A 13,036-nucleotide genomic window follows, 5' to 3' on the forward strand; every position below is an offset into this window, starting at 1 on the left:
GGGTCTCATGATTGCATGTAGCATTCAGTTATTGAACTGGCATTCAACAGAGAACTAACATGTTTTCCAAAATAGACACCAAAGCACTGTAATAATGAAATTAGTTTCTATAAAAAGAGCAATTGCTACTTGCAGTGGTAAGTCTTCACATTTACCTTCACACACACAGCCACTTTTCAAAGGAACAAAGACTGATGTGCTCAGAGGCATGACTTCAATGCTCCAGCACACAACAAAGGGCAAAGCACATAGCAAGCCTTTCTACAGGGGCAGAGTTAAGGTCACTTGTTTCCCGGCATGAGAAAAGCAACCCTGTAGCTCTTCTTCTGCTCCTCCTGAAGGCCTAACCCTGAACATGGCTCTCCCTGGGTCCCTCCCAACTCCTTTTGTTTTCATTTCGTCCACTTCAATGTCTTAGAGGACCATACACACTCAGCGCACAAACAGCCGCCTACAACCTTAACTTCACTTACAACCTGAACTTCACTTTATCTGGACTGTTTTGGCTGGGAGCAGAGTTTCAGAAGCTTTGCCAAGCCCAGCTTTAAGAAAGCACACCTGGAGAGAGCTGTGTGCCTCAGCAGGCCGTTGTAATTCCCAGACGTGTCCCTCACTGGGCCTGGACAAAAAGCTTTTCTGCAGGAAAAACACTCCTGCTTCCCACCACCTTTCCTCCTCCTAGTTACCAAAGCCAGGAGCATGCAGAAGAGACACAAATGAAGGCGATGAACCTCTCAGGCCTGCCAGCCTGCTCAGATACCTTACCAAAGCCACAAAAATCAGAGAAGAGAAATGTCTTTACCTGTTTCGATGTCATCTATTGTACCCAATCCATTGGAAGTGGTCTGCAAAGAGAGTGTAGGAAAGGGTAAAGAAAAATATCATCAGAAATTCATCTTTAAAAAGATATTCACACTTCACAGATGAGACCCTTTACTACTCCTAAATGCATCTGGCCCTTTCTTTTCCTTTATGGCCTCTATCAGTGCAAGAGCAGTAAAACCAACAAACTTTAAGAGGCCATTAATCCAAAGAGCCTATTCATTTTTACCTCCAGCAGTGGACAAATCCTGTTGCTGCAAAGGAATACTAGCCCTGCATAATATGCAACCATGTGAGCAAATCTGTTCATAGAATAGGATTTTCATGTATGGATGAGAATGCTGTGTCCAAAGTCCCAGGACACATCAATCAGTCAGCCCCATCTAGTGTGAGATCTGATTAACCTGACCTTACACAATCTTCCTTTTCTTAGTTCACATATTTTGCAGTCTAAGAACCACAAACTTTTACAGCAAACTCAAAACAGGAGAAGGTTTCCACAAAGACAACTGCTGACTTGGAGCTCCAGGCAAGGAATAAAATGAGCCAATGTTTTACAGAAACATAAACAGAGGTAAGCATGTGTGCCTTCAGCTTAAACTTAAAAAGGCACAAATAAACCATTACTTCCATGATACTGCATCTACTGCAATAGTTTTTGCAATTTCTAGTTTTTGCACTATTTTAATTTCTTGTGAAAGGAAAGATTTTCCAATTAAAAACTAGGCACAACTATTAAAGAAAGCTGACTGGCTGTCCTGGAAAGATGTGAAGGCAACTCACTGAACAGTGGAAGGTAAACTTAATTCTTTAGTATCCCATCTTGCTGTACAAAATGTCAATTTTTACGGTTTTACAGTCTGTTTGCTTTAAGGACTAGTGTGAAGTACCAAACAGCCCATAAAAACAGCAGGTGTTTGGGGTTTTTTTTGCTGCTGGTGGAACAAGGAAATCAGCAATTTCTTATATTTAGCTTAGTATTTGTACAGTACCCTGCCCAAGCCGGATCTCCCAGGTGACAGGACAATACAAAGAATACATAAACAATGTGTGTACCTTGTTCAGTACATCGTATGATTTGATTTTGTTTGTTTCTTCAGCAGTTGCACCTTCTGATTTTCACTTAGCATTGCCCTAACTATGTAAAACCTTGAAAACTGAAACTTATTTAAAATGTAAGAGAAAGCAAACATTCACAATAACTAAGAAGAATAACCATCTTCAGTGATCTAATTATTGACATAAAAAATGTTGTCACTAGAAATATTTTCAAAGAAATTAATTTCCTTGGCAATATTCCTTAAAAGTGGAAAACACTAATTAATACATGTAAATCCTAAAAGACAGCTATGAATTTGCATGTAAATAAAACGGAAAAGAATTCCAGTAGCATAATCCATGAACAGTAAGAACCACAGGATGCAAACTCTACCTGGTTTGACAAATTGATTGATGTGCCATTACTGAGTAGTGAGAATGTTTCCAATTCCTGCTGCAAGGAAGAGAGAGGTCTTAGAACAGAGACAGCCCATGAATGCTTGTAAACTAGGTACAGCTGGGTTACAATACTGTTTCCTTCCAGACACTGCCCGTAAAATAAAAGCCACCCCAAAAAGCAGAGCACTGTGACACAAGGGTACAGTTTTCTGAACACTGAAAGGAACATATATTTGTTCTGGACACCTCAGTGCAAAACACCCAATATCCAACACACAATCAGGAAGCAAAACACTTCCCTGAGGAACAGAAGCTTTTGGCTTTTTGTTAAGAAATTACTACTTCGGGAAGGCACTGGAATGAAAGCTGGAAGTCAACACAAGAGATAGCAAGGTGTTATCAAAATACTGATCACTAAATTTCAAATAATAAAAAGCATTTTGGAGTTTTTAATTTTTATTTTTCTAACATACAGGTGGTTTAAACCCATCACAGCTGAGTAACATGACAGCAGCAAAAAGGTGGCAAGACCAACACAGTGAGAAGCTACAAAAAAATATTTCTGCATAAAACTTCCCTTTCTCTGAGACAGAATCATTTCAGAGGGTTGAGAGCTGCTACAACGCTGAGGGTTTTTTGGGGGGTAGGCCAATCACACATGCGAGGTTGGTTAGGGAGAGGAAAAAGATGCTACAGCCAAATTTACTCCAAAAGCTCTCTGCAAATTGGATGCCCACCAATCACTTCACTGCATACTGCTAAGGTGCCCCTCTGGAGGTGGAACATACTGGCTGTTTAACACACCACTGTGTACAGGGCTGAGGATGCAAACGTAAGCCTCAACTACTAGTTAATGTTCCCTACTCCTGAAAATGCATCCTTGGATTTTACGTGACCAAGGCAGCTTTATCGAAGAGTGCTAGCAGTGGCCTAACGCCCTCTAGCTCCATCCCAGGGTATATATATTTAAGTACTAACAGTACTCCAGTTACAGCAGCACTTTCTTGTAGAGCGAGTTACAGATTCAGACACTGGGGTCAACTTATTGGACCCACGACTTGCTTTTTGCTGCCTTCTTTCCTAGCATCTGACCAGACGTGTACTTGTCACTTTCCCAAAGCACAAGCCTTTCCCTCACCATGAAGAAGGTTTATGCCTAGATATGGGACAAGAACCCCTCATGACCCACTGCACTACAAAACCAGACACGCCTCTGATGCAGCAGAAGATCCCACCCTTCTCTTCCCATAACAGAAAAAGGACTGTGATGCAAAACCTCCTTTGGGATCAGGCCACGTGTCCCTCTACTCCCAAAAACACAGGCTCCCAGTGCATTGGAAGCCTCTCCTGCAGCACCAGCCCAGCTCTGCCCGGCTTAGCTGGGGACACAGGAAACATCCTGGCAGTAGACACAGAGCAGCAATGGGGTTAGAAATGGATCAAGGCAAGGGTCAGGACAAGGACGGTAGCCAGTGGCCTGCTAGAGGGATCACAGGGTAGTGTATGTGTGTCTATAGCTGCAGGGCAGCACCTACGACTTCTGCAAAAGTAAACCTGAAAGAGACAAAGAATAGGCTCTAAGAAAAAAAAAGTCATACCTGAGGTCTTTTGTATGCTTTTCGAACCCTCAGTCCCAGCTTCTGGGCAAGCTCCTGTCCCAGCTGCGTGACGCTTTCATCCTGGGGACAAAAACCATTGGCAGGACACTTTCAGTTTTGCCTTTGCAGCACACACAATGAAATAAACAGGAATACAGTTATCCACGCTGGGCTGTGCCAAGAAGCCTCACTTGTAGACAGCAGCAGGGGGACAATTGCTAGAGCAGCCCTAGAAGAGTCCGTGCCGACCTCAGTGCTCTTGTCATTCGGTCCTGCTGAGATACTGAGGTTGCACCAGGACCTCCCCCCCCAGTCTTTCGATGCTGCAGAAAATCAGAATCAACTGTCTGCTTCCAAGAAAACACCGGCTCTCAGAAAGCAGGGTTCACAAGTCCCACTGGCAAGACGGCTGAAGGAGCTGCCCAGGCTGGCTCCTAGCAGCCCCTGTGCTGGGGGCTCATAGAGCTTCCACAAGGTCCCCATGTCTGGGAAGAAGGAGCCTGCATGCCTTCCTGCATGCACAGCCTGTATACTTTCCCTCTCCACCAGCCACAGAGCTAATAATCAGTTTTGAAAAGCAGACAGTATTCACTAGCCTGTTTTGCTAGTTTGTTTGTTTTTAAAGCTGAAACCAAGTCTCAGTTACTTACTAGCTACAAGGCATTTTCACCGTCCCCAGCTCTGGTTAAACAGCCTCAGCTTAGTCAAGCAGATCCTTCTGCTTTCCCTGCTGCATGCCATTAACCATCCTCCCTGCTCACTGCCCAGGCCCACTCACACACCATCGTGGGCTTTAGACAAAGTTCTGGGCCACACTCCATTCCCCTGCTCCATCCTCTCTGTTGCCTGGACTAAGAACCTGCAACATCCTTCTTCACTTATTTATCACCAGCAACTCTTTCCTTCTGCTTTCCTCTCTCCCCCTTTTTGCAAAAATTTGGAGTACTTTAACAGTTTCTTCAAAGAGGAAAAAAATATCTGCCCAACCTATTGTGACATCCCTCCTTAATGTCCCAACATCTCCTCCCTCATCTCCAACCTTGAAGCTTGCTCTCTTCTCCCTACTTGCCATGCTGGTCTTTCCAAATGCCTTCTCCCTGCAGGTTCACCCTTTCCCTTTCAACCCCTCACTAGCCTCTGGTTCTTCCTGCCCAGAGTATTGGTAACTTTTCCTTTCAATTTGGAGTGCCACTTTTTGACTGTACTTGCTCCCCCACACCCTCAACACTGGTCTTGTCACCATCTTCTCTGAACTTAGTGAAGATGAAAACTATCTTGTCCATTTCCTCTTCTCTCTCCATCTTATGCCCCTTCAGGATGTACCTTCTCCTGAAACTGTCCCCGCACCCTCCAGAGACCTCTTTTTGGTCAAATCTCATGGTCACTGCTCCTTCCTCACTGTCTTCCACCTCTGAGATCTTTGTAACACCAATCACCTTTTTTCATTGCTCTGTTTGCCTCTGGTGATTCTGCCTTTCTAAACACTCTCTCAGGTGTCTTCTGAAGCCTACCATTTTCTTGCTCCCTGTGGAAAACTCACCAGAAACACTTCTGACATAACTTCTTTTCATTGATCTCATACTCATACCCACCAGGTTTACCCCACCCAACTCCACGTGCCAACGTAACTCCGAGATGTCTCCTCAGATTCCTGGACAAGATCAAGAATGTACTTCTCTCTAGACTGCCTCAACATCCCTTCCCAAAAACACATAGTTCATTATTGTCCTTTTTGTCAGCAGGCCTGAGATTTGGGGGTGGGGGCTTATTTGCTCTTTGTCACCCCCAAGATCTTCGTTTAGCTTTCCCTTCCCTCAGCCAAATGCCACCCTCAGGTGCTTACTACCTCCCACCTAAATGAGAAGATGCTCAACAAGGGCATGCAATACGCTCTCCTCCAACACCCTAAAAAAACCCCATGCCATACCAAAAAAAGCATACCACAGAGAAGTATCAACCTCACCATGCTGGGAACCTTGGCAAACTATCAGCACTGAGTATCTGCCCCCAGAAACAAGTTAACTCTGCTAGACAGTGAGTCAACTGAGTGGGAGATCCTTCATCACCAGAAGCTTTAATACATGCTCTGCTTTGACCACAACAAAATTCTCAGCTGCTACAGCAATGCAAGCTGGAAGTACCTGTGAGCTCCAGAGGCTTAGCAGCTGGTGTAATGGAAATGAGAGTGAGATGATGGATAGCATGACTTACATTTGATGCAGAGAAGGCTTATGATTTCTGTTAATCAGGTAATGAGGCAATGGGGTATGTTAATTTACAAGACTGAATTGTTTAGAACCAGGAATGCAGATGACTCGATACGGAGTTTGTCAGGCTGAACTTCCCTGCCACAGAGAAGTTTGATAAAGTGTGTGTAAACCATGATGATTGTAATGATAATAACGGGAGATATGTAAACATAAGTACACGGTTAAAAAATAAATTCAATTAAGAGGCTCAACTGCAATGTGAAATATAGCCAGATATGGCTTTACATGAACACATACATTAGATGGTTTTGTTTATAAAAGGGTTTGTTTAAAAAACAGTTCTTTGAAACTCCCCTAACATGATACATTTAATGTGTTTTGGTTACCCTGTTCTGCCAAGTCAAAGAAACTAGAATTTACAAGCTACACAAAAGGAATAACTAACTACTAACAAGGCTTTCAAAGACTGCTTCTGTAACACTAACAATAAAGGAAAGTTAACTTCTCCTGCTGAAGTAGATGCATTTGTTTTCTAATAGCATTACTGTGATGGATCAGAACCAAATTTAGCAGACAACCAGTGCTCACTAGAATCTATCTAATCACAGTCTGGTTTCCTGTTCAATATTTGGCGTAAAAGCACACTCAGCAAAAGCATTGTCAGGAAAGTATCTAGGGCCTAGTATATGCAGATAGTCCCTCTGAATGCAAAAATTTACACACCTGTGAACATAAAAATAACTATGATGTGATGTCAGGAACACCTTCACATGTCCGACAAGAAATAAAAAGCTTTATCAGCTTGCCTTAGCAACCAGTAAGTAAAACATAAGACATTTTTATCTAAAACAGGAAAAGCATACATGTTTTCCTTCCAGTGCTCCAATTCCCGTTTGTTCCATACTCCTAGTTACTCCCATTAGACATATAAAACCAGCTAATTGAAACAATCATGGCATCAGTTCACATTTTGTTAGGGTAGGGTTTTGCTCTTCACAAATAGGCCACCAAACCGGTGCCTCTGGCTGGCACTGTCTGTAGAGGGTGACTTGGACTCAAGAGACATGTGAGGTCAAACATCTTCTTCAAGTCAGAGAGACAGAACTTCTGGGCATAAGCATGTTCCCAGGAACAGCCAAGCTTCCTCTTCCACTATCCTCTGGCCTAACGCTAAGCATGTTACGGAGGAGAAAGGTGGTGAGCCACAGAAATCAGCATGAGTTGTAGGTCAAAAACTTACATGTGGGAGGGACAGCAAGCATCGGCTATTACACTCATATGCTTCTTTGTGTCTTCCAAGTTCATTTAAGGAGCGGGCTTTCCGGAAGAGCGCTCGGATGTTCTCCTTGTCAAGACTTAAAGCCTTCTCGCTGTCTTCCAGTGCCTTCTCATACAAACCCTGCATCAAAGAGACCACCTCAAGTCAGCTGAGGCACAGCAGACTAACCCCTCTTTCTGTGTAAATGCAAAAGTCTTCTTTCCCAGTATAAAACAGGAATATAAAAGGCAGTTGGAAATACATATATTACCTCATACACAGACCAGCGTACAAACACACAAAACCTACGGTAACAGAACATTTTGTTAAGTCTTGCAAAACGCAAAACACTTCAAAGTCAGTGAATGCCAGAATTAAGGCTGCTCGAGCAGCCTTATCTTGTCTCCCCCTCTACCTTGGGCATGTGACATTTGACAGTCTTTAATTATGTGACTGCTTGCTAATTTTTTTCATGGCACTCAACCTCATTACGAACAGGATGGACCTGCTCCGGTGTTGTGCCATAAAGGAAAGCTGGGAGATTCCTTAGGAAAATGGAAGCACACAGCCTTTTAGACCCTGAGTACTGCAGAATCCTCTTCCGTGTGTGTGTGTGCTGAAAGTTCCATCAAGACCCAAAGCCTTCTCACTGTCTTCCAGTGCCTCACTTGAGGAGGCAGGAGCCTGCAGAGTAATACTCAAGCAGTATTCCAGAGAACTACTCACGTCAGTACTGGAAGGCACTGGCCATTTCCAATCTCCAGACTGTACTAACTCCTCACCAATGTGGACCAGAACTGCATTCTCAGTACCTTGGGCCTGGCCCCCTCTCCTTCACATCCTTCCTCTGGTCTTACAAGACACAGTGCGATAGTGGGGAGATATCAGAGTTTTCTGTGTGTCATCGTCTCCTCCACTGTTGGAGAAGGGAGCGGACAAAATCAACTGAAACCCCTCTTGACATCTTTTCCAATTACACGCCACTGCAACTGTGATGTCCTCCCTGGCCCCTGGGGATGACTTTGGAAGGTGCTCACCATGGCAAAGTAGCAGGCAGCTCGGTTCACATGCAGCTTGCACAGGAGTTCCTTTGGGATGGTCACCTCATCGGAGGCTGCATAATCTGCCACGTTCAGCCCTTCTACATACTGTACCAGTGAAAGCTTAAAATCCTTCTCTCGAAACAAATCATTGCCCTCTGCAAACAGGTTTCTCACCAGCTTCTGCAAAAAGGCCTGGGCAGCAAGGAGAGAGCAAATAGACTGAAGTGGATATTCAGAGACAGGAGAGGTTTCCCAATTTCCCATTCTTTTCCATATGTTTTAGCAAGCTTCCTGCCCACTAAGATTCTCCTGCCTCCCCACCCTCCTGTAAAACATCAGACTTTTGGTAGAGGAGAATAATCCAGTCAAATCTTCTTCCTTCTTGAACACTCAAGCGTCCTCTCCTTTTCCTGAAAGTTGTCACTGTCAGAACCTTAAAGCTTTAAGTTACAGACAAATTGTGACAGACCATCCCACACTCTCCACTTTTGGTATGTAAACTAATGGCTGTGCAACAGAACAAATTCTTGCTAACCAAAGAGTTCCCAACTTCAGAAAACAAACTGTTCATTACCTCATAATCTTCTTGGCTTAGGGGTAATGTGGACCTGAAAAAAAGAGAAAATTCTCATGAAATAGGTATCCATACAAACACAGGCTATTGTCTGATGAAGAAACCATCTTTCTGGTCCTGTGTTAATGATCTCAGTGAGTTCCTGAACAATTCATCACTTTAAAGGCAGCTGGGGCAAAGAGAACACAATTAGGGAGCACTGTGCTCAGTGGTGGCCACAGTGGTGTCAAGAGATGGTCAAGTCCCAAAGGGGTTTGAGACTAGAGGAATCTTATTCTCAGCTATTTTCTGTGCATACACAATCCTCTGTAATGTACCTTCAGCCAGCCACCAAAAAAAAAATACATCTTTGAGAAAGTCCCATGAGAGATTGTGATGGAGAATACAAGTATATTTTAAGTGCATCTGGCTCTGATGAGAGGCACCAGACTGGCACTCCCAAGACCTCCTCAAATCCTCTGTGTGACCAAAGACATACAGTGATAAATGCAATCACTTTCCTCTGCATTAACTTAGCCACGTGCCTTTAGGCCTACACCACAGAAGAAAAGGAGAAAATGCAGGTTTGGGAAGCCATTTAGCTCCAGCTGTCTTGGCCAAAACTTCCAGGCTGTGCCACAAAACTGGCAGTGCTTGTGTGGATAATCTACCCCACAACAGCCCTGAGACTTAGATGAAAGGTTCCATTATACAAATCACACCACCCAGGTCATCCAGGTTTGGTCCTGATGTATTGATTTTTTCTCTTCAAGGAGAAAACAATAGGCTCTAGAGAAATCCTTAGCACCTTTAATGGCCCTCTGCATCTTTGAAATACAACATCATATACATGATCTTATTGGTCAGAGAATAAATTTTTTTTAAATTTCATCTAATCTAATCATCATCTGCTCCTTAAAATTAACTACAGGAAATGCCTTGGCTTTGTAAGAAACATTCATGTTGCTTATAAAATTGGACTACCCCTCTTTCACATCAAAACAAGCCAACAAATGACACTGCCCCTGGTTTGGAGTTTAAGATACACTCCAGAAGCATGAACACCACCCTGTATTTCTAAATTATTTTCTTTCTAATAAATAAACCTCACAACTGCCTCTCTGAAACTGGGTTATCAGCCCCATTTCATCTCAGTCTGGGGTGAAAATATCATTGCCATGCTACAGGATATAAATATTTAACATGGAAGATTTGGCTTTTTTTCCTATTGTAGACGCACAGATTTCAGCCATAACAACTGCAGGACTCAAAGCAGATGTTAAAAAAACCCCAAAACAATCTGATTACAGTCTTGCTGCTTCCTTACTCACCATGGAACCTGGACCTGAGTCTGAGGCCTTTGCTAACTCAAACAACCGGAGGGGAAAAAACACTACTGTACTTTATAAGGAAGCACTTGGACTTGTAGCTACCACATGAGCAACCACCTCAAGCTCTAGAATGCCACATGATATTCAGAAAAGCGTGACCTGAGGCGCCTACCAGGTTGGCAACTGTGAAAGAGCCCAGGTCATGTATTTCTGCTATAGGCACTATATGGGGCACCTGGCAAGTCATTTACCATGCTTTCCCCACCTACAAAATAGAAACACTATCTCCTTTCCTAAGAAAGGTGGGATAACCTTGTTGAGAGAGCACTTTGAGATCTTCACACTGAAGAGAAGGTAGAAGTAGAAGGTCCAAGTACTATGTGCATTAGGCTGACTGTAAAGATCATCCTGGAACTGCAGTGGAGGGCCAAACCCAAGGAAATTAAAATTATACAATTTCAAGTCTAGAGAGATGGCAGGACAAGAAGCACCCTGAAGAACCACAGCGAAAATCCTCAGGACTGATATCTCTTTCCCACGCAGGAGCCCCAAAGCGGTGAATAGGAAGAACGAAGACAACCACCTCCAAAGCTACAGGAAACAATGAGGTTGTCCACTTACTGAATGAACTGAAGTCCTTTCTCTATTTCTTGTTTTCTCTTCTGTCTCTCCATTATAGCTGCTGCAGAGGAAGAAGGAAAAAAAAAAACCACAAAATGAGTCATTATAGGTCTTGCTGGCAATTAAGAAGCACAGTATTTTGAGTGTGCCTGAATTTACTACTAACAAAATGTTCCAGACCAGATGCCCTGAAAACCGAAGTCCATGATTTATCCACACAGCAGACACAGGATGGCAAGCAGCTCACTACCAGCTATCTGCTTTTTCTCACATGCCACCGCCAGGATACATGGGCAAAGAAAAATTACTTCAGTTTGAGCTCCCTAGTTAGACTGCCAGTAAATAAAGCAATAGGAACCAACTGTAATCATGACTGCCTTCTAAGAAAGGGGAAAATAAAATCAACATTTCCCCTTCACTGGCAGTCATTCCAGGAATTTGTGCTGGGACCTTCCCATGATAAGCAATTCTGACCGCTGTTTATCTGGGACCGATTTAAACTGGTTTACTGCACAGCAGACAAAACAAGTAATCTATGTAAGGTGTCTGGAGGCATATTACAGAGAGAGATGCAAAGGAAGGAGATGGAATTGCTTGCCATGGTCCATATAAAAGAGCAGGGATGAATCTAAGCAATGGGAATTCCGTGCTGAAAATCAGCAGGCAAGAGCAGCGGAGACTTGGGAATGCTCCTCCAGAGAGGGGACAGGGCCCCGTCCTGCAGTGTTTTAAATTGGGGTGGGCAGCACCTGAGGAAGACTCAAGAGAGAGTTATCCCCACCTAGTCAGGGACACAAATGGGCACAGTAACTTGCTAGGTTTGACCAAATCCCGTCTGGGTCTCTGCGAGTGCAGACAAGTAAGGAGTACAATGGAGATATTTTGGAGTAATGTCCCTTTTCTCAACTAAAATGGACTTGAATCACACCATTAGATACATGAGCTTCACCCCCTGTGTTTTCAGAGCAAATCTTGGAATGGCTCCTCCCTGACCTCTCCCCAAGGTACAGAGGTCTGCCACGCAAGAAAAGAATAAAGAAGGGGACAAGGGATGACACTTTGTGGCAAAATAGAGTTGCTGGCAGCAGCAAATTTCCCAGCCTTGCCATCAACCAGCTGTGAACACAAGCAATGCTCAGCATTTAAGGAATGGTAACCTGGGGACAAAGGCAGCAAGGACAGAAATGCTGAGATGAGATGGAGCTGAAGGCACTGTGCCTTCCCAGCCTGGGATCATCTCTGAAGAGATTACGAGAAAAACAAGTAATTTCTCTAACTCTACACTACAACAGCTTGGAAAATATTACAACCCAGCTCCGTTTTACATTAAGACCATCCCTACCATCCTAAGGTATCTTATGGTATCTATGGCATGTTCAGCCTGGCACAGGGTGAAGGGACCTTTAAGGTACGTGAAAATCAATCCTGACAACTCAGCAAGCCCTTATTGATTGTGCTCTGTGCCATGCAAAATGTAGAATAATTAGTACCTGCCCTTCACCAAGGAGAGTTGGGGGAAGGGGGAAAGGCAGGAGCGAGAGAAAGACCAGAAAGAAGTGGTAGCAGAAGGAAGCAAGAGCTTAAAAGTGACACTGTGCAGTTTGTAAGTCATCAGACATTAAATTTGAGAGCAATCTGGTCCAAGCAGCAGGTAGATTTTAAGCAGCTGCATTTGGAACGGGATGGGCAGTGCAGCAAGAAAGGGAAAGCCAACAGACAAGGTGAGTGATGATCAGCATCTCTACAAAGGCTTTTAACAGAAGCAATGGAGAAGAGCAGGTAGACTTCAGTACAACACCAACAGAAGGTCTGGAATGACTTATAAATAACCTGGATAATGAGCAATCAAGAAGAAAGAAGGAAATTTAACAAGGAGACTGTGAGGTTAATATGATCACTAACGCTACAGGCAGACAAGCTTGAGGGGTAGAAAAATTCTGCAAAGACAGAAGAAGTAAGAGAGAACAGTCAAGGTGAAGAAGAGCAGTAGGAAACACTTCCATACAGACAGCAGTGAAAGCCACGAAAGAGGACAGAGCAACCCCAGAGCACTGTAGGGGAGAACTGTGAGGGCCATCAGAGACAAGGGTGGGGAAAGAGCCACCACGGGAAATGACAAGAGATAAACTGGGGCGGGGGGAGAAGAGGAGTTAAAAGATCAAG

The 13,036-nt window shown here is 43.8% G+C and overlaps 1 protein-coding gene across 9 annotated transcripts in view; it reads right to left on the reverse strand.

Annotated features, from left to right (window-relative positions):
* The window catches only part of ZC3H7B (zinc finger CCCH-type containing 7B), a 49,601-nt gene that overhangs the window by 32,070 nt on the left and 4,495 nt on the right, over positions 1-13,036 (reverse strand). For 5 of the 9 annotated variants that reach the window (XM_075709621.1, XM_075709656.1, XM_075709651.1 and 2 more), the window contains exons 1-8: positions 11,040-11,194; positions 10,874-10,934; positions 8,943-8,976; positions 8,363-8,560; positions 7,308-7,466; positions 3,858-3,938; positions 2,255-2,314; positions 803-845 (exon numbers count right to left, since the gene is read on the reverse strand). In XM_075709621.1, coding sequence (XP_075565736.1) covers positions 803-845; positions 2,255-2,314; positions 3,858-3,938; positions 7,308-7,466; positions 8,363-8,560; positions 8,943-8,976; positions 10,874-10,934; positions 11,040-11,079 — 676 coding nt within the window. In that variant the 5' untranslated portion in view covers positions 11,080-11,194. Of the gene's footprint in view, positions 1-802; positions 846-2,254; positions 2,315-3,857; positions 3,939-7,307; positions 7,467-8,362; positions 8,561-8,942; positions 8,977-10,873; positions 10,935-11,039; positions 11,195-13,036 lie in introns of those variants that run through there. The other 4 variants (XM_075709632.1, XM_075709645.1, XM_075709611.1 and 1 more) reach the window with 3 other exon arrangements.

Source organism: Pelecanus crispus, chromosome 1 (assembly GCF_030463565.1).
Source record: "Pelecanus crispus isolate bPelCri1 chromosome 1, bPelCri1.pri, whole genome shotgun sequence".
NCBI classification, from domain to species: domain Eukaryota; kingdom Metazoa; phylum Chordata; class Aves; order Pelecaniformes; family Pelecanidae; genus Pelecanus; species Pelecanus crispus.